This window comes from Triticum urartu, chromosome 2 (assembly GCF_003073215.2).
Source record: "Triticum urartu cultivar G1812 chromosome 2, Tu2.1, whole genome shotgun sequence".
Taxonomy (NCBI): domain Eukaryota; kingdom Viridiplantae; phylum Streptophyta; class Magnoliopsida; order Poales; family Poaceae; genus Triticum; species Triticum urartu.
In genome coordinates, this window is record NC_053023.1 from 518,789,266 (window position 1) to 518,816,010 (window position 26,745).

The window sequence follows — 26,745 nt, forward strand, 5'->3', positions numbered from 1 at the left end:
CTCAGGAAATTGACACGTTGGTTTATTCATCCTTGACTTGGTGTACCTAGTGGAGTGGTGACATTAGTAGTTAGCTAAGCTACGTCGCTGTGGACGAGGTGTGCACGCAACGGCAAGCTCATCAAGGGCGGCTTAATAATCTACCCACGTAACGTAAGACGTTAGTGTCAAAAAAGTCTTACATTATAGGACGGTAAGAGTAATTATTTTTAACTAGCAAAAACAAAAGTGCTTGATTGCAGCAACGACAACAAAAATAGTTCCCGCGAAAAAACTGACAACAAAAATAATGCTTCAGTGACATGCGCTAGACGATTAGTCGGAAAACTGTCAACAACAACACTTGTAGAGCCAAGGGAAGGGGAAGAACATACAAAGGAACTATGTACCAAATTATGATACTGATGAAGGATCCTTCACATCATTCCAGATTTTCTACAACATGCTACACACGGGAAGCACCCGAAAGAATTACTGTATCATATAGACAACAGTGTCCTGATCAAGGCAGCACCACTCTACCATACCAATCATCAAAACTTGCTCCACGAGGATGAATAAAAGCCGGTAAAATCAAGCAGGCTACACCTAAAGAAATACTACACCAAATGACCTGGACACTGATGTTCGTCCTCCTGTAGCAAGTTTTACCAGCTTTTGATTCCATTTGGACACCGTTGTTCGTCCTCCTGTACCAAGTTTTGCCAGGACGAATAATGTCGTGGATCCTCCTACATCTCTGAGGTGAAGGCGAATCACTGCTTGAATGGCGCAAATACCACCACCGAATTGTGCCCTCCAAATCCAAATGAGTTAGAAATAGCTGCATTCACAAGACCAAACACGCATAAAGATAGAGATGCTGGCGACGATGATTGTAAGCACTCGCGAAGGGATGGTAGATTCTATGTGAGCTATTCTGCTGAGCATTTAGCTATCATTCATGATGAGCATCTTTCAACAGAAGGGGGATGGGACTGGGGAGGAACTCACCAACATTCACTTCATGCTGCTTCTTTTCATTAGCTACTGTATCAAAATCAACTTCAGGCTCTGGCTTCTGCAAAAGAGAAATGACTCAAACATGAGAAAATCGGACTGTGTAACAATGAGAAAACCAGGAATTTTGCAAAATAGAGCTCAGCTTCTCTTCCATCTTACTCTTAGCACGGAATGTACTCTGATAGATACTGGATTTTAACAGATTTTTTTTTAACTAGGTTTTTAACAGATATACACTTACAAGCCTTTACGAGGTAACTCAAAGCAGGTAAATAGAAGGTTAAACACTCGCCAGCATATATATATGAACCAAGATGAACCAGCAGGAGATTTGGACAGGATAATGACTAACTTACAAATTGGTTAATGGTAGGATGCACCCATCCAGTAGTTATGGACTTGATAGTGGCGATAGCTTCTAACCCACCTGCTGCACCCAGGCAATGCCCTATCATGGACTGGCAGGCAAGGAAGTGACATCAGATAAGAGAACAATTACGAAATGACATGGAAGCGAGCGAGCGAACCTTCGTAGAATTGATCTTGATCTCAGATGGATTCTTGAAGACTTGCTTAATGGCTCTCACTTCAGCCAAGTCACCAGCAAGTGTCGAAGTTGCGTGTGCATTGATGTAGTTCACCTAAAAATACATCAAATGGAATCAAAATCTGCTGACTGGGGAACACTAAGCTTATAAACAAATGAATTATATTCTAATGTGACAGTACTGTGGTTTTTTTTTGTGTGTGTGTGTGTGGGGGGGGGGGGGGGGGGGGGACTACCAGCCCAATTCAAACAATCATAATTCACTTAAGAAACAAGAATCTTGCCGATGGGACCCCCAGATGAAAATTTCAACGTGCGTATCTGTCACACTAATATTTTGACTTCTGATATTAGACTCGTGCTAGGAAGGAAAAAAAACTGCAGCTATACAAAAATTGGCTGGGCCGTTGATTCAAGATATACCTCCTCTGGTGCAACACCTGCATCTCTGAGACTCATTGTAATACAGGATGATACACCCAGTCCATCTGATCGAGGATCAGTCATATGGTAAGCATCACAGTTGACCGCACCTCCCAAGTATTCAGCAATTATTGGTGCATCACGCTTCATTGCGTGCTCCAGGCTCTCCATAACCTATTGTCGAACAAGAGTTTCACCGTTTAAGTGTTACATATCGCTAATAGCAGTAGGATCTAATTGATGACTGAAGTTCATGGTGGCGAACTGAGAATAAATGTAACAACCTGAAGCAAACAACAAACACAAAAAAAAGGAATGCAGACAGCTAAAATGATTCTAAAGTACATAAAAATATTTAAAAACATGAAATTCTTTTTGTTAATCGACCATACCAGTACACCGGCACCTTCACCCATAACAAAGCCATCTCGCTCTTTATCCCATGGCCTAGATGCAGTTATTGGGTCATCGTTCCTTTGTGATAGTGCTCTACATGCTACAAAACCTCCAAGGCCGATTGGAATGATGGCAGCTTCAGTTCCACCAGCGACGATGATATCAGCCTCACCACGACGAATATGGTTTGCGGCAGCATAAAAGCAGTAGTTGGAGGTTGCACACGCAGTTGAAATTGAGTAGTTGGGGCCCATGAAACCAACATCCATGGCAAGCAAGGCTGAACCCATGTTAGTTATAGCATATGGGATAAAGAAAGGTGAAATTTTTCTGTATCCCTTCTCGATAAGATTCTGAACACCATCGGAGAATACTGAAAGGCCACCCATGCCAGAACCCACAAGAATACCAGCCCGCCCCACATCAAGCTGTTAACAATGAAGTCATTAGCGAAAGAGACATTTCAAAAGACGGGATCAAAAATGAACCAACAGAAACCTAGAGAACATGTGGAATTTATGGCAGTATGGAAATGATGGTAGACTAGCCACCTATTGACAGCCTATCGGGCAGAAGAAGCAACCAACTTAACCAACTGCATAAGGGACCATCAAATAAATTCAGGGATTCACCTCTAACTTTTTTGTATGATCTGTTGTTGCAACCAACAGATGATTATGATTTCAGACAAGTGCTATGCTATCTACAAACATGCGTCACACGGAGATTATTGAAGTTGAACTCACACAAGTTCACAGGGATTTTAGGGCGCAAACCATCTGCAGTGATTTAGGAGCTTATGCGCAAAGCAGGTTCGGATCATATAAAATCTGTGAACAATAGTTTACACCAAGAAACACAAATTTATCTGTCTCGGTTTTCTTTCCTTCCCAAGCCATCAAGAAAATTTCCTTTTGAAAGAAACTATGAGATCATCTCACAAGCAACAAGATAAACCTGTATTTTCTTCAACAAATATCAAGCTACAAATATGTATAGCCATTTCTAACAAACCTATAGGGTGTAAAACTGCCCAAAAAGAAGCCATACTTTTTTTCTCAAACTAAATCCAATTAGACCTTTTTTCCTATTGACAACCAATGACGTTGCCCCTTTTGGGGCATTTTGATTTGAGCACTCAAGTTTAGTACCCAAGTATTTGAATAGTGATCACTGAATTTTCAGTCCAGTCATCGTCCTAACTGATTCAGATAAAAGATAAATCATACAGAAATAAACTTTTCATACTGATTTACAGTCATCGGCCAGTCACACACATGTAACACAATCACAACCTACATTGTTCATAAATCAAAGCTTGTCTTGAAGTGAAATCTACACTCGTATGTTGCACCAAGAAGGGCTTTCAGGGAGATAAAAATTGATGCCAAACATAACATAACCAAGCCAAACATTTTCTACAAAAATTTCCACTAAGCCAAAGAAAACAACTGGAAATGATTTCAACTCTAGAGTCTACTATTTCTGCAATGTCCACATAAAACAGAGAGCTCAGTTCATTCGGAGGCAAGGGCGCGCCCCGCTCTCCGTCTCACTCACCTTGCCGTGCGCGTCGGATCCTGCGCTGAGCCCGGCGCTCTCGAGCGCCTTCTTGCCGCTGAGGATGCAGTACCGGATGCAGTCGTCGAGCCTCCGGTCGTTCTTGCCGTCGATGTACCCCTCCGACGAGAACCCCCGTATCTGCCCGGCGAACCTCGTGGGGAAACTGCTGGCATCGAACCGGTCGATGGGCCCGACGCCGCTCTCCCCGGCCAGGAGCCGGTCGTAGAATGTGTCCACGTCGTTCCCGAACACCGACGCCAGCCCCATCCCCGTGATCACCACCCGCTTCCTGGGGTCCGTCTCTCTCTGCGGCGCCGCCGAGGTGGCCGCCGAGGCGCGGACGTCCGCGGCGGGACGCCGGCGCGGGCGAGCGCGGCGGCGGGGGAACGCGGGGGGAGGGACACGGAGGCCGAGGGCGTGGGGGGCGTGGGCGTGCATGGCGGAGCTTGCAGTTGGGCCGGCGGGGGAGCGAGTGAGGTGGTTAAATAGGCGCGGCGGTGGAGGAGGCGGCGGCGGGAGAGGCGCCGTGCGGCGAGGGTGGCGGTGCCGGACACAGCGGAAAGATGGATGGATGGATTTTTGGAGGGAGTGGTTTATTGTGGATTGGATTGGGAGGGTCGGAAATCAGAACCGTCGCTTTCAATTACTACTACGTATTTATGCACTGTACATGTTTTTGGAAGAGAAACATGGTGTATTTCAAATGAAGCAAAATAAGGGCTTGGCTAGGGAACAGTTGACTGAAGAAAATAGTAAAAATTGAGCCAGTTCATTTGTACTGAACCGTCCCATGCAAAATGAACGGTCGGATTACCTTCCTCAACCTCTGCCCACGTCTATTGGCTGGCCCGCTAGCCTCTGCCGCTAGCGGGGCTCCCAGGCCATCCTCGCCACTCCGCCCTCCCCTCATCGGCGGTCATCGCCTTGTTGGCGCCACCCCCGCCATCCTCTAAACCGATGATCCACTAGAATTTCCCGACGACACCCCCCCTCCCCCCCCCCTCCCCGCGCATGTTGAACTGTTAACCTTCGAAGCCGCCTTCGTCGTCTTGCTAGCGGCCACGGCTCGTTCCCAGACGAGGCCTTGTCGGCGTCCCCAGGCCTCCGTGGTCCGCCGCCTCCTTCCTTCCCAAATGAAATTGACTGGTCCAAATACAAAATTTGGCAACATACATCTAGTTAAACAGGCAAAATAAATCTCCCAATCTCGACGGGTTTATCTAGAATTCTATCATAATTTCGGGAGATAATTAAGTGGGATATCGAAGGTTTAGTGGATGATTTCCATAATGGTGTCCTAGACATTTCTAGGTTCAATTATGAGATAACAACTTTGACTCCGAAAAGCTAGAAAGATTCAAAAAGATATGCATGTGTAATGTTGGTTTCAAATTTTTCACTGAAGTTTTGACGAATAGATTTAATTCAGTAGCTGGTATTATGAGATCACATGTATACGCTATTTTTGTAAAAAGGACATATAATGGCTGGGAGTAAATTTTTGCATGAGGCACTTGATACCATACATGATGAGAAACATGATGTCAAGCTCTTGATAGGGGGGCCATGTAAGTGTTAAGGTCAATGGCAAAGTTGAGCCTTATTTTCCTACACTTAAAGGGATGAGGCACGGAGATTTCTTATCCCTCTGTTTTCGATCCAGGAGTTGATGCCCTAGTTATGTTGTTAGACAAACTAATATGGTGAAAGGGGTTTTGGAAAATATAGTTGAATGAGGTATGCAAGTGCCACTATTTTTTCTTCTACTATGTGATTTAATTCTAGCACACAATGTAAAGGTGATCATTTGTGCATGTGGGCAAAAGTTGGGTTAAAAAACTTTCATAATAAAACTGAGTTTTCTTATGTGGAATATAATAGGATTTTTTTCCCTGTAGGATAGGAGATCAACCAATGATATATTTAGGCATCCCTGTTGATGAGAAAATAATTAGAAATAAGTCCTACGGGAACATTTGAAAAAAGTTGAGCATATATGTGAATGTTGGCAAGGCAAAATGTTGACCTTGGGAGGGATTTGACTTTAATCCTATCTTGTTTATCTAATATGCCTCCGTATATGATTTGTTTTTACATAATTCTTGATGGAGTTAGAAAATACATGATTTTTCTGATCCGGATTCCTTTGGCATGAGGAGTATAACAAAAGAAAGTATCATTTGGTAAAGTGGAGAGATGTTTGTTAACCTAAAGACCAAGTGGGCTTGGCATACTCAATCTTGATTTAATGAGCCAAGTTCTTATGGCACAAAGGTAGTTTCTTTTTGGAAAGGGGAGTACTCAGGCCTTTGCAGCACAAGATGCACACAACCATTTCATGATGGTTGTGGAAATATGAAACCACACAAAGACTATCCTAAACAATAAATATATTAGAAATCAATATATGGTGGAGTCAGACATAAGATCGACGATCCCAATTTTGGACTAGATTTGTGGATGTGAAGAAAAAAATTACTCTTTGTTGCAAAAGGATTGTGGGAGAATACTATATCTTGGAGGACCGGTGGATTGATGGTAAGCCTCTCAAGCAAACTTGCCCCAAATTGTATAATATTTACTTCAATCATAACATTTATGTGCCTGGGGTGATAAACAATGGATCGGGTAATATTCAGTTTCAGAGGACCCTGGGGGTGACTCTGCAATCATGACAAAACATTATTGAAACATGTTCTGCAGTTGTGTTGACTGGTTATCCTGATACTGTTAGGTGGGCACGGACTATGAGTGGTGTGTGTAGAAGACTATAGGATGCAACTCAATTGTATTCATCGAAGTCTGTTACTATATATACAGGTGATGTCTTGCGTGATAAGCCAACTAACCCTACAATATCTCTAGTAGTTAATTGCTACGTCTTGAGCTTGCGTTGGTTTTTCCTTTAAAGAGGAAAGGGTCATGCAGCAAAGTAAAGATAAGTTTTTCCCTCAGTTTGAGAACCAATGTATCAATCCAGTAGGAGACAATGCACAAATCACCGAATACCTGCACAAACAATCAAACAACTTGCACCCAACGCGATAAAGGGGTTGTCAACCCCTTCACGGTTACTTGCAAAAGTGAGATCTGATAGAGATAGATAAACGATAAAGTAAATATTTTTGGTATTTTTGGTTTATAGATCGGAAAGTGAAAGATTGCAAAAATAGTATATCGGAAACTAATATAGTAGATCGGATACTTGTATGATGGAAAATAGAAACTTATATGATGGAAAGTAGACCCGGGGGCCATAGGTTTCACTAGAGGCTTCTCTCAAGATAGCAAATAATACAATGGGTGAACAAATTACCATCGAGCAATTGATAGAAAAGCGCAAAGTTATGACAATATCTAAGTCAATGATCATGAATATAGGCATCACGTATGTGTCAAGTAGACCGAAACAATTTTGCATCTACTACTATTACTCCACACATCGACCACTATCCAGCATGCATCTAGAGTATTAAGTTCATAAAGAACGGGGTAATGCATTAAGTATGATGACATGATGTAGAGGAATTAACTCAACCAATATGATGAAAATCCCAGCTTTTTTATCCTCGATGGCAACAATACAATATGTGCCTTGCTGCCCCTACTGTCACTGGGAAAGGACACTGCAAGATTGAACCCAAAGCTAAGCACTTCTCCCATTGCAAGAAAAACCAATCTAGTTGTCCATACCAAACCGATAGTTCGAAGAGAATTACAAAGATATCAAATCACGCATAAAAGAATTCAGAAAAGATTCAAATAATATTCATAGATAAGTTGATCATAAATCCACAATTCATCGGATCTCGGCAAACACACCGCAAAAAAGTATTACATCGAATAGATCTCCAAGAACATCGAGGAGAACATAGTATTGAGAATCAAAGAGAGAGAGCAAGCCATCTAGCTACTAGCTATGGACCCCTAGGTCTGTGGTAAACTACTCACACTTCATCGAAAGGGAAATAGAGTTGATGTAGAAGCCCTCCATGATCGAATCCCCCTCTGGCAGGGTGCCGAAAAAGGTCCCTAGATGGGATCTCACGGGTACAAAATGTTGCGGCGGTGGAAAAGTGTTTTCGTGGATGCCTCTGGTGGTTTGGGGATATATGGGAATATATAGGCGCGCCCTACCCCCTGGGCGCGCCCTTCGTCCTTGTGGCCTCCCCGTGGCTTCTCTGACTTGTACTCCAAGTCCTCTGGATGTCTTCCGGTCCAAGAAAAATCATTGCGAAAGTTTCATTCCATTTGGAGTCCATTTGGTATTCCTTTTCTGTGAAACTCTGAAACAAGGAAAAACAGAAACTGGCACTGGGCTCTAGGTTAATGGGTTGGTCCCAAAAATAATATAAAATAGCATATAATATCCAAAACAGATAATATAATAGCATAGAACAATCAAAAATTATAGATACGTTGTAGACGTATCATTGATCTATACAAGACTAGAGATCATAGGAGGATCAATCAGTAATAAATACAGACATGTCACATTCAACACCCCCCTTGCAATACAAGCGTCGGGGTCGGCGATGCAAAGACTGGAATGAAACTCCTGGAATGCAGCAGTTGGCAACCCCTTGGTCATGATGTCGGCAAACTGTTGGATAGTCGGTACATGAAGAACACGTAGCTGACCCAACTGAACCTTCTCACGCACAAAGGGAACATCCTGAAGGAAATATGCCCTAGAGGCAATAATAAAGTTGTTATTTTATATTTCCTTATTCATGATAAATGTTTATTATTCATGCTAGAATTGTATTGATCGGAAACCTTAATACATGTGTGAATATATGGACAAACACTATGTCCCTAGTGAGCCTCTACTTGACTAGCTCGTTGATCAAAGATGGTTAAGGTTTCCTAACCATAGACTTAAGTTGTAATTTGATAACGGGATCACATCATTAGGAGAATGATGTGATGGACAAGACCCATCTGGTAGCTTAGCATAATGATCGTTCAGTTTTATTGCTATTGCTTTCTTCATGTCAAATACATATTCCTTCGACTATGAGATTATGCAACTCCCTGATACCAGAGGAATGCCTTGTGTGCTATCAAACGTCACAATGTAACTGGGTGATCATAAAGATGCTCTGCAGGTATCTCCGAAGGTGTTTGTTGAGTTGGCATAGATCGAGATTAGGATTTGTCACTCCGAGTATCTGAGAGATATCTCTGGGCCCTCTCGGTAATACACATCATAAGCTTGCAAGCAAACGACTAAGGAGTTAGTCACAAGATGATGTATTACAGAATGAGTAAAGAGACTTGTCGGTAACGAGATTGAACTAGGTATGCAGATACCGACGATTGAACTAGGGAGCTGGGCGAATGAGACGATAGACAAAGGGAATAACATATGTTTTCATAACGGTTCTACCAATAAAGATCTTCGTAGAATATGTAGGAACCAATATGAGCATCCAGGTTCCGCTATTGGTTATTGACCGGAGAGGTGTCTCGGTCATGCCTACATAGTTCCGCACGCTTAACGTTCGATGACGATATTGTATTATATGAGTTATGTGATTTGGTGACCGAATGTTGTTCGGAGTCCCAGATGAGATCACGGACATGATGAGGAGTCTCTAAATGGTCGAGAGGTAAAGATTGATATATAGAACGATAGTATTCGGACACCGGATTTATGAAATGTATCGGGTATTTATCGGATTACGGGGGGGTTACCGGAACCCCCGGAGGGAATATATGGGCCATGAGAGGGAAGCACACCAGCCCACAAGGGCTGGCGCACCCTCCTATGGCACGTGGCCAAATAGGAGAAGGAAAAAGGGGGGTTCGCCCCCCTTCCTTTCTCTCTTTCCCCCTTCCTTTTCTTCTCCGGTGGAAAAAGGAAAGGGGGGCGCCACTTGGGGAAACCCCAAGTAGGATTCGGATCCTACTTGGGGCGTCCCCTGGCTGCCTCTCCTTCCCTCTCATCTATATATATGTGGGGAGGGGGCGCCTAGAACACACAACATCAATTGTTAGCTGTGTGCGGCTCCCCCTCCAGAGTTTACACCTCCGGTCATATTTTCGCGGTGCTTAGGCGAAGCCCTGCGCGGATTACTTCATCATATCGTCATGCTGACGGAACTCATCTACTACCTCGACACCTTGCTAGATCAAGAAGGTGAGGGACGTCACCGAGTTAAATGTGTACTTGATCAGTCGGAGCTAGAAGAAGTTCGACTACATCAACCGCGTTGTCAAACACTTCCGATTTCGGTCTACGAGGGTACGTAGACACACTCCCCCCTTGTCACTATGCATCTCCATGGATAGCTCATTCCGTGCGTAGATTTTTTTTGTTTTCCATGTAACATTTCCCAATGGTGGCATCCGAGCTAGTCTATGCGTAGATGATATGCACGAGTAGAACATAAAGAGTTGTGGCCGGTGATAGTCATACTTCTTACCACAAACGGGAAATAATCTTAAGGAGGGGCAGGGCTTCCGAAAGAGGGACAATCAAGAGGAAATAATTTTAAGGCTAGACACAACTAAAGGGGAGCCGGCTTATGCGGCGACTCCCTCATGAGCATAATAAGACCTAGCCACAAACAACATGTAGGGCTATTACCGGATGATGTTTCCCGAGGCCCGAAGCTATGTAAATCTTTGTCTTGCGTGTTGCGTCTCTCGATTTCGATCAACCCCTTCAAACTACCGCGTAGACGCGTTGGCCTTACGACCAAGTCCTCACACTAGGACATCTGCCGTGATTAACCCATGACAGTTGACGCCCACCATGGGACCTCCGCACGGTGGTGTTGAGTTTTTAGAGAGATCTTTCCCAGGGCTTCGAGAAGCTTGCAAACCTCTAGATGAAGAAAAGCCGGCTTTGGAAGAATCTATATCAACGTCGAGTTCACTAGGTCAAGATCATAATTCTTTTGTTCATGACGTTCATCAATTCAGTTAGCAAAATCAACAGAGAAGATCCCAACGACTTGGCATAATGGGAGTCTCCGTTTGTTCGGCATGGATTCGCCGGGTCCAACGGGTACAGATCGCCGACCCGCACAAAACCTAGCTCGAAAGCGATTTGTGAACTTGCCTGCACGATTGGTGGGAAAATCAACAACAACAAAAAGGGGGCAGTCAGCGACCCGGACCCGGGTGATCCACGGGCTCGGACTCCTCCTACGACCCGCCTCGTTGACCCACTGCACCCCCGCCGTCGCCGGTTCACGCATCCAACCCGCCGGGCCGTTGCTGCGCCGCCGGCTTTGCCTCTGCTACAAGCCGCCGGCGCGCCGCCTCATTCGCCCAGCTCCCCTGCGTCGCCACCATCCCTCGCGCCGACGCCGCCTCCGGCTGCTCCCGCATCGTGGCTGCGCTGAGTCGCTCTTGGCGAACAACCTCACCTCCACCGCATCGAGCTGCCTTAGCCAAATCATTCGCCGGAGTCCCTCAAAAGAGGGCTCGCCGGGGCGCCGCTAAGCCGCCGACCACATCGTCGGCGAGTCGCCTCTGCCTTGAGTCGGATCCCAAGTCGCCGGTTTTCCGCCCGCACTACCGAGGCCTCACCTTCTCCGAGTCGCCGTTGCAACTGCCCAGTTCTGCTACAACTTTGTTCCATCTTCGCCTGCCTGTTCGCCTGCTCTGAGGGCCTCCGCTAGCTCGCTCTCCTGCTTCGAGCCGCCTTCGCCGGAGTGGCCTTGAGCCGCCTTGCCTCCGAGACGTCGCTATCCTCTTCTCCGACCCTGCCGAGTCGCCTATTGTTTCCAAGTCGTCGTTCGAGCGCTGCCTCCGCCTGCGAGCCGACCTCATGTGACTGCGCCTCCGAGAGGCTCCTACGGTCTCACCTCCGTTTCTGCCGGTCTCAAGGTACCGTAGCTGGCCTCCGCTGCCGCGGTCCCTCGACGAGTCGGCCACAACCCCTTTACGCATCAGCGCAGCCATGCCCAAGAACGAGAAAAGGAGCGTTGACCGTGACTCACTGTAACCGGCCGCCTCAAGCAGCAACAGCATGAAGAAGTAGCAGACGTGTTTGTTTATAGAGAAGATGTCGTCAGCTCAAAGTCAAACAAAGATGCCCGTGTTTTGGCGATGAAAGTAGCTGGCAATTATGATTCTGAAGATAGTATCACTCTGATGCTGAGGAGAATAAGCGTAAAATGAAACTGAAAATGTTTGGTTTTGACGGTGATAATGCCAATAAAGCAAGTCATGGAGATGATGCTGACAGTCAGAGCTCTCTGCCTGATAACAAGAACTTTCCTTCATGGGGATATGGTTGCTTCTTCATCAGATCTAGCTGGTCAGATGGGGGTTTTGTTGCAGATGTCAGTCTTGTGGTTGATTTGCAAGTTGCTCATGGAGAGATGATTACGAGTGTATTTGCAAGGGATTTGAGACACGTCAAGGGAATTTCAATATTAAAAAAGGCAGATTCTATGCGCCTAAAGTCGGCCGCCAATGCACACAGATACAGTATGCCCCTTTATCGAGGACATCGTGTGAAGGCAGTGTTTTCATCTGTGTATAAAACATCCAGATGGATTCATGGGAAGCAAGTCGTCTTGAGGCTACTGTCACAAAGTAATAATACACGCATCCACGCCGCTACTGGGTTTCCGTATATCCCGGTCGTTCTAATACATCAGGTGATATCTACCCGGTCTATTTTATAGTACATGTTAATTTTTTTAAAGAACAGTTACTTTGATTTGTAATATTTTTTATACAGGACAGATATTCACTGTAAGAGCAATGGTCATGTCATGAATATCATGAGTCAGCATCTGACCTACCATAATGCTCAACGAATATATATACAAGTTGCCGCCTCAGCAACCCAGTTTATATCTACCTGACGAGGCCGAATCGCCCGTCCATGCGGTTTTACCGCGCCTGCGATCGACTCTCCCGTCTGCACCGGCTTACAATGTCGCGGCCGACTTATCTGTCCGAGTTGCCTCTGATGCTGCTGTCGTCTTTGTCGTCCGTCTCTCGCAGCCTGATCTACATCAACATACCGGGCCACACCTGTCTGCATGAGCTATTTATTGAGTATGAGCAAGTCACAGCTTGGGTAGTCCGGTTTTCTTGCAACAAAATGGAGGCAAATTATCATATACTATCAACCGCCATCTGCACTGGGTGGCTCAATGGGCAGGCGCACAAGCCGCCGCTACTACAGTTTGGTTAACTTCAAATCGCCAGTTGGAAGAAACCATTGGCCGAGTTGCTGACGCAGCTCATACGGGATCATTTATAACCTGCCGCAGTCACCTCAACCTTCTGTGGATTCACATCGTGCTATCAACACCAATAATATACAACTTATGCCGGTTTATATCACGGTCAAATATGGAGAATCTCAAGCTAACTCCTCGAGTCACCTTGAGACTCGGAGGCTACAATGATATGACTCAGCAAATGTTGCCGGTTTTCAGTGAAGTCAAGAACCCCAGGACGTTGGAGGAAAAGATAACCCGGTCCCGCAGGCTACTACCATATTGATGAAAATTTAAAGGCCGTCGGAAAATTTCCGGTTTAAAAAGAATTAATCTCTCGCAAGTTCAAGTTTAAAGGCCATTAGAAAATTTCTAGCTAAAAATGATATTCCAGTTTAAAATCCGGTTCAGGGGAAAGATGTCTCCCACAAAGCTTTGTAGCTCTCAAAATCCGGTTTAACATCTGGTTCAAGAAGAAATATCTCTCGCAAAGTTCGAGTTCTCAGAAAAGTCAAAAGGGGCCAAAGAGAGTGTTGCAAAAGCACAACTCAAACATAGGCACCCATTGAGCACAACTCAAAATATTGCTCGGGGGCTCATTGCTTCTACAAGAACAAAGAGTCTATAACCTTGTAATAGGCTTCAAAAGCCAGGCTTGGAAGCCAGGTGTATTCACCTAAAACCCCGGGTTATCCTGCCTTTTTAAGTAAGCCACTCCGTCCAGGTAATCCTGGTAAGACCCGTCGAACGTTTGACAAGTCAATCTTATAAAGACCCTGAACTTGTCATAGTTAAAATGATGATTGGTTAATGTGAGGTCCATCTTATAAGGCTTTGTAAAATGGTTTAACTCAGTGGCCTGGCAGCCCATGAAAAGCCTCGCTCCTTGCATGTTTTCTTTTGAAGTCTTTCTTTTGAGGGTTTATTTTGATGAGGTTTATATTAATCCGGTGTTTACTGACCCGGCTTGGCTTTTGACTATAAGTCGTCAGTATGAGATAAAATAATATCCAGTGTTTATTAACCCGGCCTGGCTTTCGACTATAAGTCGCCAGCATGAGATAAGATAATGACCGGTGTTTATTAACCCGGCCTGGTTTTTGTTCATAAACCAGCAATCTATGATAATTGCCAGTGCTCAAAGTTTGGGTTATCACCCTTACTACATTGGCTTGGTAAACCAATAGTGTGATCAAATATCACAGGAACCGGTTTTCAAACCAGGTTATATTATTCAAATCTTTAATAGCCAACATGGCTGGATTTTTATTATGGTTATCAATAACAATTATTATGATTGAGGTTTTCAAAGTCGCTTTAGCGCAATGGCTATTATTTTATCAATGGATATGATTTATTCTACAATGGAAGGAATAGTCTCGGGTCGCTGCAGGCTTACGGCCCGGTACTTGGGGGCTACATTATTCAAGTTGAGATCATACCAAATATGGAAGTCTCACGTCACTGCAAGCATGCACCATGACACTTGGGGGCTAATGCAAAGTCATTTTTTGCTCACCTTATTGAAGACCCGACTCATCACATTGTAATGAGCCGGCCCTTTGGGGCTACCAATTGCTTCTGTCAAAAAACTTAAGGTACACAAGCTTTAATCCATTGTATTAAGGTTTATTGCTCAGTTGGTAAAGCACAAAGCTCTTAACCTTGTGGACGTGGGTTCAAGCCCCATGATGGGGGTTATATGATGTTATTTTCAATGAAGTATATATAAAGTCCCAGCTCAATATTATCTTACTGAGCCGGCCCTTGGGGGCTACACGTTGCTATTCAAATCTACATGATCATATTTATAAAGTCCCTGCTTATTATTGCATAATGACCCGGCCCTTGGGGGCTACACTGGTTGAAGTTTTTTGAGCATCAGGCAATTTCAAGTCCCAGGTTGCTGCAAGCATGACAACCCGACACTTGGGGGCTACATATATGGAATACTCAGTTCTGACTAGTGATTGAGATGAACAACATGGATTTCTTCAAAAGTGGTAATATTTATATTGAAGCAAGTCTTAAGTCATCACTTTTCTCTACTCAAGAATTGGGGGCTACAGGTATTATGCATATAAAGGAGGAACGTCCTCTAATTATCAGTTTTGAGTAAATCAGGAAGATCAATTACATGACCCGGTGTCAACAACAATTATGACCCGGCATCGTCTGTTTTATAACCCGGCAATTTTGGTAATGATAAACCGGCAAGTTTTACATCTTCAAGCCGGCTGAAAGTCAGATAAGTATTTCAAGACCAATATTTTTTAAGCCAGTGCTTTGGAAATCGATTCAAGTGGATTATTTCTTACAATATTTCTCTACAAGAGACCAATGTCAGCAAATTGACTCTGAAGCTGGCTTATTGACCCGGATTTCTCAAAAGAAGTATCTGGATTTTTTGCATTCACAAAGTTTGAACGTATCTACTAAAGGAGATTTTCTATGAGTTCATGGGCATGCATCAAAAAGGAAATGACAAGGACTTAAAGATGAGCAGGTGCCGGTTTACAAGAATTTTTAACCCGGAGTACAACTTGTCAAAGTTGTTCTTGTGTTTGTTTTGCATGATCAGTTTAACATGGATAAATCCAAATTAAAATGGGGGCTAATGTCGGGGATATACCCCGCGGTATGACCCGGCCGGACTTGGCGGTTTACTTGAGACCCGGTTGACACTTGGCGATTCACTGGCGACCCACCCTGACCAGACGGTTTACAAGCAACCTGCCTAATCATTATGACTCACTGGTAACCCGGCGGGCGAGACAGATGGATGACAAGGACCAAGGCCCAGAAGGTCGGTTTATGTTAATGGTGGGCCGGTTTAAGACGAAAGGTGTGAATAATATTTACCTTACAAGGAGTTAAGACCCGGACTTGTATCCGGTTTGTATTAGAAGGTAGATTAGTCCTAATCCTAATAGGACTCCACATGTAACCCGTCCCTTCAATTTATATAAGGAGGGGCAGGGCTTCCGAAAGAGGGACAAGAAAGAGGAAATAATCTTAAGGCTAGACACAACTAAAGGGGATCCGGCTTATGCGGCGACTCCCTCATGAGCATAATGAGACCTAGCCACAAACATAATGTAGGGCTATTACCGGATGATGTTTCCCGGAGCCCGAAGCTGTCTAAATCTTTGTCTTGCATGTTGCGTCTCTCGATTCCGATCAACCCCTTCAAGCTACCGTGTAGATGCATTGGCCTCACGACTAAGTCCTCACACTAGGACATCTGCCGTGACTAACCCACGACAGACGTCTTATTTTGGTTCAGCGGTATTGTGGGATGAAGCGGCCCGGACCAACCTTACATGTCGACGCACATGAGACCGGTTCCACCAACAGACGTGCAACTAGTTTTGCATAAAGGTGGCCGGCGGGTGTCTGTTTCTCCTACTTTAGTTGAATCGAATTTGACTGCGGCCGGTCCTTGAAGAAGGTTAAAACAGCAAACTTGACGAAACACTGTTGTGGTTTCGATGCGTAGGTAAGAACGGTTCTTGCTAGAAGCCCATAGCAACTAATACGTCCATTTTGCATCATGTTTACCTACTGTTATTTATAATGTTTTTATACATAATAATGCTTTTTGGAGTAATTCTAATGCCTTTTCTCTCATAATATGCAAGGGTCACACAAATAGGGAGAATTCCGGCAGCTGGAAATCTGGACCTGAAAAAGCTACGTCAGGCTACCTATTCTGCACAACTCCAAATGGGCTGAAACTTCACGAGGACTTCTTATGGAATAAATAAGAAATACTGGAGCAAATAACTACCGGAGGGGCCACCTGGTGAGCACAAGACACCAGGGCGCGTCAGGTGGCAAGCGCGCCCTGGTGGGTTGTGCTCAACCCAGCCCACCTCCGGTGCCCATATTTTGGTATACAAGTCATTTTGACCTAGAAAAAATAATGGGAGGACTTTCGGGACGAAGCGCCACCGTCTCGAGGCGGAACTTGGGCAGGAGCAATTTTTCCCTCCGGTGGAGCGATTCCGCCGGGGGAACTTCCCTCCCGGAGGGGGAAATCATCATCACCAACAACTCTCCCATCTTGGGGAGGGCAATCTCCATCAACATCTTTAATGACCCACAAGTATAGGGGGTCTATCGTAGTCCTTTCGATAAGTAAGAGTGTCGAACCCAACGAGGAGCAGAAGGAAATGATAAGCGGTTTTCAGCAAGGTATTCTCTGCAAGTACTGAAATAAGTGGTAACAAATAGTTTCGTGACAAGGTAATTTGTAACGAGCAACAAGTACCAAAAGTAAATAAAGTGCAGCAAGGTGGCCCAATCCTTTTTGTAGCAAAGGACAAGTCTGGACAAACTCTTATATAAGGAAAAGTGCTCCCGAGGACACATGGGAATATCGTCAAGCTAGTTTTCATCACGTTCATATGATTCACGTTCGGTACTTTGATAATTTGACATGTGGGTGGACCGGTGCTTGGGTGTTATTCTTACTTGAACAAGCATCCCACTTATGATTAACCTCTATTGCAAGCATCCGCAACTACAACAAAAGTATTAAGGTAACCCTAACCATAGCATGAAACATATGGATCCAAATCATCCCCTTACGAAGCAACGCATAAACTAGGGTTTAAGATTCTGTCACTCTAGCAACCCATCATCTACTTATTACTTCCCAATGCCTTCCTCTAGGCCCAAATAATGGTGAAGTGTTATGTAGTCGACGTTCACATAACACCACTAGAGTCTAGACAACATACATCTCATCAAAATATTGAATGAATACCAAATTCACATGACTACTAATAGCAAGACTTCTCCCTTGTCCTCAGGAACAAACGTAACTACTCACAAAGCATATTCATGTTCATAATCAGAGGGGTAATAATATGCATAAAGGATCTGAACATATGATCTTCCACCAATTAAACCAACTAGCATCAACTACAAGGAGTAATTAACACTACTAGCAACCTACTAGCACCAATCCCGAACTTGGAGACAAGAATTGGATACAAGAGATGAACTAGGGTTTTGAGATGAGATGGTGCTGATGAAGATGTTGATGGAGATTGCCCTCTCCCGATGAGAGGAGCGTTGGTGATGACGATGGCGATGATTTCCCCCTTCGGGAGGGAAATTTCCCCGGCAGAACAGCTCTGCCGGAGCCCTAGATTGGTTCCGCCAAGGTTCCGCCTCATGGCTGTGGAGTTTCGTCCCGAAAGGTTGCTTCTGGTTTCTCTCTCGACGAAAGACTTCATATAGCAGAAGATGGTCATCGGAGAGCCACCAGGGGGCCCACGAGGTAGGGGGGGTGCCCTAGGGGGCCCCCACCCTCGTGGACAGGGTGTGGGCCCCCTGGTCTTCATCTTTGGCGAGGATTTTTCATTATTTATTATAAGCTATTCCGTGGAGTTTCGGGACTTTTGGAGTTGTGCAGAATAGGTCTCTAATATTTGCTCCTTTTCCAGCACAGAATTCCAGTTGCCGGCATTCTCCCTACTTATGTAAACCTTGTAAAATAAGAGAGAATAGCCATAAGTATTGTGACATAATGTGAAATAACAGCCCATGATGCAATAAATATCGATATAAAAGCATGACGCAAAATGGACGTATCAACTCCCCCAAGCTTAGACCTCGCTTGTCCTCAAGCGAAAGCCGATAACAATAAATATGTCCCCATGTTTAGAGGTAGAGGCGTCGATGAAAATAAAATACGGACATGAGGGCATCATGATTATTCTCATAACAGCAACATATATAGATATTGTCATATGATTACTTATGTTCAAGTGATGATCTATTCACAATGCAAAAGAATGAATCAGAAACCTTATTGAGAACCAACAAACTATAACCTCGGTCATTGAAGCAATTGCAATTTATCATAACATCAGAAAGATTCTATGTTAGAGCTAAAAAGCAAGTCCACATACTCAACTATCATCTAGTCCTTCATAATTGCTAACACTCACGCAATACTTGTGGTTACGGAGTTTTAATCAGACACAGAGAAAGATAGGGGCTTATAGTTTCGCCCCACAACCTTTTACCTCGAGGGTAATGTCAACAATAATAACTCATACCCCCCTACATCCAATTAGATATATCTATCAGGATCTTTCCAACACACTGTGCTTGCCAAAGGATAAAATGTAAAAAGGAAAGGTGAAGATCACCATGACGCTTGCATGAGGTAGAAGATAATAATAAAAGATAGGCCCTTCGCAGAGGGAAGCAGAGGTTGCCATGCGCTTTTATGGTTGGATGCACAAAATCTTAATGCGAAAGAACATCACTTTATATTGCCCCTTATGATATGAACCTTTATTATGCAGTCCGTCGCTTTTATTACTTCCACATCACAAGATCGTATAAAGCTTATTTCTCCCACACTAATCATACATATTTAGAGCAATTTTTATTGCTTTGCACCGATGACAACTTACTTGAAGGATCTTACTCAATCCATAGGTAGATATGGTGGACTCTCATGGCAAAACTGGTTTAAGGGTATTTGGAAGCACAAGTAGTATCTCTACTTGGTGCTGAGAATTTGGCTAGCATGAGGGGGAAAGGCAAGCTCAACATGTTGGATGATCCATGACAACATACTTTATCTCAGATATAAGAAAACATAACCCATTACGTTGTCTTCCTTGTCCAACATCAACTCTTTAGCATGTCATATTTTGATGAATGCTCCAATCATAAAAGATGTCAATAATAGTATATTTATATGTGAAACCTCTCTTTCCTTATTACTTCCTATTAATTGCAACGATGACCAAAGCTATGTCTACCAACTCCCAACAACTTTTAATCGTCACACTCTTTCTATGTGAAGTCATTACTATCAATAAGATCAATATGATCTCTTTGTTTCTTCTTATTCTTTTTCTCTTTTCTTTTATTCACCCAAGATCATAGCAAGAAAATCAAGCCCTTGAATCAACACTAATCTTTATTATATAGCTCACGGACTCGATTACATAGAGAGATCATAAGGCAAAACTCAAAACTAGATCATGCCATAAACTTTATTCTACTAGATCAAAATACTACTAACAGGATTGAACTAAAGAAAACGGTAAAGATAGGAGTTTTGATTGTGATATGATACCGGGGCACCTCCCCCAAGCTTGGCGGTTGCCAAGGGAGTGCCCATACCCATGTTATTATGTCTCCTTCTTTGTTGTTGGTGAAATATTCTTGGCGATGATTCCTCTCAGGATACGATTCTCCTCCTCGAGCTTGTTGACTTGCTGCTTGAGGTCCATTGTTTCCTTGTGAAGCTTTCCTATGACGGCTAAAGCTCCTTGCACCCAAGGGTGTTTCATAGCTGCGGGAGAACAAGTGACACTCCTCTTCATATTTTCATAAGAAAGAAATATAACATTGGAAGGGATATCCGAGTTTGGAATAGCTGAGCTCTATAGTTCCCCCATCGTGAACCCAACTCGGAAGCGAGAGGTGACTTCTTGATCCTCCATGGCATCTACACTCATTAAGTAAGCCTCCATCTCTTCCTCTGTTGCTGGCCCAAAGTGGCCAGGGTCGCTCTTTGCCCTTGGTTTCGGTGCCGGATTAGATACCCGGCTCTCCCCGACTGACTCTTGAGAAGACATCTTGCTCTAATCTGCAGCAGCAACAGCTCGAAACAAAAACAGAGGATATTTGCGTGATACAGGAGTCAAAACCTTCGGGAGAATATATAGTGAATTTTTACCGACCAAAATACGTACCGTGCAAGAAAACGGAGTCCGGAAGGCACACGAGGTGCTCACGAGGTAGGGGGGCGCGCCCAGGGGGGTAGGGTGCGCCCTCCACCCTCGTGGGGCCTCATGTCCTTCCTGGACTGCTACTTAATTTTCTATTTTACTAAATATTCCAAAACGGAGAAATATTGCCTTAAAAACTGTTTTGGAATCGGTTTACTTACCGTACCACATACCTATTCCTTTTCGGAGTCTGAAACGTTATGGAAAGTGTCCCTTATGTATTCCTCCGGGGTTACGGTTTCAATAATATTGGTTTCAACATTTATGGGATTACCTGAGATATAATGTTTGATTCTTTGACTGTTTACCACCTTTGGATTTGTGCCTTCGAAGTTGTTGATTTTTATGGCACCAGAACGATAGACCTCCTCAATAACATAGGGACCTTCCCATTTAGAGAGAAGTTTTCCTGCAAAAAATCTTAAACGAGAGTTGTATAACAGTACATAATCACCTACATTAAACTCACGCTTTTGTATTCTTTTGTCATGCCATCTTTTAACCTTTTCTTTAAACAACTTGGCATTTTCATAAGCTTGGGTTCCCCATTCATCAAGTGAGCTAATATCAAATAACCTCTTTTCACCGGCAAGTTTGAAATCATAGTTGATCTCTTTAATAGCCCAATATGCCTTATGTTCTAGTTCGAGAGGTAAGTGACATGCTTTTCCATATACCCTTTTATACGGAGACATACCCATAGGATTTTTATATGTAGTTCTATAGGCCCATAATGCATCATCAAGTTTCTTGGACCAATTCTTTCTAGACCTATTGACAGTCTTTTGCAAAATTAATTTGAGTTCTCTATTACTCAATTCTACTTGACCACTAGATTGTGGGTGATACGGAGATGCAATTCTATGACTGACGTCATATTTAGCAAGCATTTTACGGAAAGCACCATGAATAAAATGTGAACCACCATCAGTCATTAAATATCTAGGGACTCCAAACCTTGGAAAAATAACTTCTTTAAGCATTTTAATAGAAGTGTTATGATCAGCACTACTAGTTGGAATAGCTTCTACCCACTTAGTAACGTAATCAACAGCAACTAAAATATGTGTATATCCATTAGAGGCAGGAAAAGGTCCCATATAATCAAAGCCCCAAACATCAAACGGTTCAATAAAAAGTAAATAATTCATAGGCATTTCTTGACGTCTACTAATATTACCAATTCTTTGACATTCATCACAAGATAGGACAAACTTACGGGCATCCTTGAAGAGAGTAGGCCAATAAAAACCGAATTGCAATACCTTATGTGCAGTTCTATCTCCCGCGTGGTGTCCTCCATAAGTTTCGGAGTGGCACTTGCGTAGGATCTGTTCCTGTTCATGCTTAGGTACACAACGTCTAATAACACCATCTACTCCTTCTTTATAAAGATGTGGGTCATCCCAAAAGTAATGTCTCAAATTATAGAAGAACTTTTTCTTTTGTTGGTATGTGAAGCTAGGTGGTATAAATTTAGCAACTATGTAATTAGCATAATCAGCATACCAAGGGGTACTACGAGAAGTACTTATGGCATTTAATTGTTCATCAGGAAAGCTATCATCAATAGGTAGTGGGTCATCAAGAACATTCTCTAACCTAGATAAGTTGTCTGCAACGGGGTTCTCAGCTCCTCTTCTATCAACAATATGCAAATCAATTTAATAGCAGCATGATCAGTGTGGATAGTTACTTTAGAATCAACAATATAAGGTCTGAACTTATCACAAGCAAATACAACCGCTAAAAGTTCTTTTTCAGTAGTAGCATAATTTCTTTGAGCATTGTCTAGAGTCTTACTAGCATAATGGATAACATTTAATTTCTTATCAACTCTTTGCCCTAGAACAGCACCTACAACATAATCGCTAGCATCACACATAATTTCAAAGGGTAAATTCCAATCAGGTGGCTGAATAATAGGTGCAGAGACTAATGCTTTATTAAGTATTTCAAATGCTTCTACACAATCATCATCAAAGACAAATGGTATATCTTTTTGTAATAAATTAGTCAGAGGCCGAGAAATTTTTGAGAAGTCCTTAATGAACCTCCTATAAAATCCGGCGTGACCAAGGAAACTTCTTATACCTTTGATGTCCTTGGGACATGTCATCTTTCAATAGCATCAACCTTGGCTTTATCAACTTCGATACCTCTTTCAGAAACTTTATGCCCCAAGACAATACCCTCATTAACCATAAAGTGGCACTTTTCCCAATTCAAGACAAGATTAGTTTCTTCACATCTCTGCAAAACTCGATCAAGATTGCTCAAGCAATCATCAAAAGAAGATCCATAGACGGAAAAGTCGTCCATGAAAACCTCACAAATCTTTTCACAAAAGTCAGAGAATATAGCCATCATGCATCTTTGAAAGGTAGCAGGTGCATTACATAAACCAAAAGGCATACGTCTATAAGCAAAAGTACCAAAAGGGCATGTAAAAGTAGTCTTTGATTGATCTTTAGCCAACACAGGTATTTGAGAGAAACCAGAATAACCATCTAGAAAGCAGTAATGTGTATGTTTGCATAATCTTTCTAGCATTTGATTGATAAAAGGTAAGGGGTAATGATCTTTCTTAGTAGCCTTATTTAATTTGCGGAAATCAATTACCATCCTATAACCTGTAATAATTATTTGTGGAATCAATTCATCTTTATCATTAGGAACAACAGTAATACCTCCCTTCTTAGGGACACAATGAATAGGACTTACCCACTGACTATCAGCAACGGGATAAATTATACCTGCCTCCAGAAGCTTTAGTATTTCTTTTCTCACCACTTCTTTCATTTTAGGATTCAGACGTCGTTGAGGATCATGAACTGGTTTGGCATCTGCTTCCAAATTTATTTTATGTTGACATAGAGTGGGACTAATGCCCTTAAGATCATCAAGAGTATATCCAATAGCAGCACGGTGCTTCTTCAGAGTTTTCAATAATCTTTCTTCTTCATGCTCTAAAAGGTTAGCACTAATAATAACATGATATATCTTCTTTTCATCAAGATAAGCATATTTAAGATTATCAGGCAATGGTTTAAGCTCAAACACGGGATCACCCTTAGGTGGAGGGGGATCCCCTAGGATTTCAACAGGCAAATTGTGTTTCAGAATAGGTTCTTGTTTAAATAATACTTCATCTATTTCTCTTCTTTCATTCATAAACATATCATTCTCATGGTCTAGCAAATATTGTTCTAAAGGATCACTAGGATGTACGGCAATAGAAGCAAGACCAATAATTTCATCCTTACTAGGCAATTCTTCTTCACGGTGTTGTTTACTAAATTTAGAGAAATTAAACTCATGAGTCATATCATCTAAGCCGACAGTAACAACATGCCTTGTGCAATCTATGGTAGCATTAACAGTATTCTAGAAGGGTCTACCAAATATAATGGTACAAAAGCTATCTTGTGGGGAACCAAGAACAAGAAAATCAGCAGGATATTTAGTTTTCCCACACAAGACTTCAACATCTCTAACAATTCCCATTGGTGAAATAGTATCTCTATTAGTAAGTTTAATAGTAACATCAATTTCTTCTAACTCAATAGGTGCAATGTCATGCATAATTTCTTTGTATAAGTCAATAGGTATTGCACTAGCACTAGCACCCATATCACATAACCATGATAACAATGATCTCCTATTTTAACAGAAATAACAGGCACGCCTACCACAGGTCTATTTTTATCTTTAGCACAAGGTTTAGCAATTCTGGCAGTTTCACCATAGAACTGAATAACATGCCCATCAATATTATCAGACAAGAGATCTTTAACAATAGCAATATTAGGTTATACTTTAACTTGCTCAGGAGGTGTATATGTTTTAATATTGCTTTTACGAACCACAGTTGAAGCTTTAGCATGATCCTTTATCCTAACAGGGAAAGGTGGTTTCTCAACATAACAAGTAGGAACAATATGATCATTATAAGTGACAGTCTTTTCTTCAACTTTAATAGGTGCAGATACTTTTACTTCTATGGGAGGATGATATTTAAACCACTTCTCCTTAGGGAGATCAACATAAGTAGCAAAAGATTCACAGAAAGAAGCTACTATCTCAGAATCAAGTCCATATTTAGTGCTAAACTTACGGAAAATATCGGTATCCATAAAAGATTTAACACAATCAAACTTAGGTGTCATACCTGACTCCTTACCTTCGTCGAGATCCCAATCTTCAGAGTTGCGTTTAATTCTATCCAATAAATCCCATCTAAATCCAATAGTCTTCATCATAAAAGAGCCAGCACAAGAAGTATCGAGCATGGAGCGATTATTTTCAGAAAGCTGAGCATAAATTTTTTGAAGAATTGTTTCTCTTGGGAGCTCATGATTGGGGCATGAATATAACATTGATTTAAGCCTCCCCCAAGCTTGAGCGATGCTTTCTCCTTCGTGAGGCCAAAAATTATATATATAATTGCGGTCACGATGAACAAGATGCATAGGGTAATACTTTTGATGAAATTCCAATTTCAATCTTCTATAGTTCCATGATCTCGTATCATCACATAGCCTATACCATGTCAATGCGTGTCCCTTCAAAGATAAAGGGAATACATTCTTCTTAGCAACATCATCGGGTATACCTTCAAGCTTAAATAATCCACAAACTTCATCCACATATATTAGGTGTTCATCACGATGCTTTGTTCCATCTCCTGTAAAAGGATTAGCTAGCAGTTTTTCTATCATACCCAAAGGATACTCATAAGGAATTTCATTTTCAATAAGTTCAGTAGGTTGAGGAGCAACTCTTTGCTCTACTGGTCGGGGTGAAGATACCTCGAACAAGCCCCTCAGAGGATTACTTTCCATAGTAACAAGTGACAGTAAATTTCAGCACACTATATAAATTTTTCCTTACCAAATTCCACCTACCAAAGGCGCTTCACTCCCCGGCAACGACGCCAGAAAAGAGTCTTGATGACCCACAAGTATAGGGGATCTATCGTAGTCCTTTCGATAAGTAAGAGTGTCGAACCCAACGAGGAGCAGAAGGAAATGATAAGCGGTTTTCAGCAAGGTATTCTCTGCAAGTACTGAAATAAGTGGTAACAGATAGTTTTGTGACAAGGTAGTTTGTAAGGAGCAACAAGTAACAAAATTAAATAAAGTGCAGCAAGGTGTCCCAATCCTTTTTGTAGCAAAGGACAAGCCTGGACAAACTCTTATATAAGGAAAAGCGCCCCCGAGGACACATGGGAATATCGTCAAGCTAGTTTTCATCACGTTCATATGATTCACGTTCGGTACTTTGATAATTTGACATGTGGGTGGACCGGTGCTTGGGTGTTCTTCTTACTTGAACAAGCATCCCACTTATGATTAACCTCTATTGCAAGCATCCGCAACTACAACAAAAGTATTAAGGTAACCCTAACCATAGCATGAAACATATGGATCCAAATCATCCCCTTACGAAGCAACGCATAAACTAGGGTTTAAGATTCTGTCACTCTAGCAACCCATCATCTACTTATTACTTCCCAATGCCTTCCTCTAGGCCCAAATAATGGTGAAGTGTTATGTAGTCGACGTTCACATAACACCACTAGAGTCTAGACAACATACATCTCATCAAAATATTGAATGAATACCAAATTCACATGACTACTAATAGCAAGACTTCTCCCTTGTCCTCAGGAACAAACGTAACTACTCACAAAGCATATTCATGTTCATAATCAGAGGGGTAATAATATGCATAAAGGATCTGAACATATGATCTTCCACCAATTAAACCAACTAGCATCAACTACAAGGAGTAATTAACACTACTAGCAACCTACTAGCACCAATCCCGGACTTGGAGACAAGAA

The 26,745-nt window shown here is 42.6% G+C and overlaps 1 protein-coding gene across 1 annotated transcript; it reads right to left on the reverse strand.

Annotated features, from left to right (window-relative positions):
• Window positions 1–371: 371 nt before the first annotated feature.
• Window positions 372–4,536, reverse strand: LOC125538404 (3-oxoacyl-[acyl-carrier-protein] synthase I, chloroplastic). Its single transcript, XM_048701658.1, has 7 exons — window positions 3,929–4,536; window positions 2,365–2,796; window positions 1,973–2,146; window positions 1,530–1,643; window positions 1,359–1,460; window positions 994–1,060; window positions 372–823 (listed from the first exon to the last, which is right to left on the reverse strand). The coding sequence occupies exons 1-7, from the start codon at window positions 4,367–4,369 to the stop codon at window positions 756–758; spliced, it is 1,398 nt and encodes a 465-aa protein (XP_048557615.1). The 5' UTR covers window positions 4,370–4,536; the 3' UTR covers window positions 372–755.
• Between the last annotated feature and the right edge of the window lie 22,209 nt (window positions 4,537–26,745).

Excerpts from the sequence above, each read along its gene's own strand:
- LOC125538404 (XM_048701658.1), bottom strand. The coding sequence starts at position 4,369 with ATGCACGCCCACGCCCCCCACGCCCTCGGCCTCCGTGTCCCTCCCCCC. Across the intron at positions 2,797-3,928 it reads GATCCGACGCGCACGGCAAG|CTTGATGTGGGGCGGGCTGG; the intron begins GTGAGTGAGACG and ends CATTGTTAACAG. Across the intron at positions 824-993 it reads GCAGCATGAAGTGAATGTTG|CTATTTCTAACTCATTTGGA; the intron begins GTGAGTTCCTCC and ends TTGTGAATGCAG.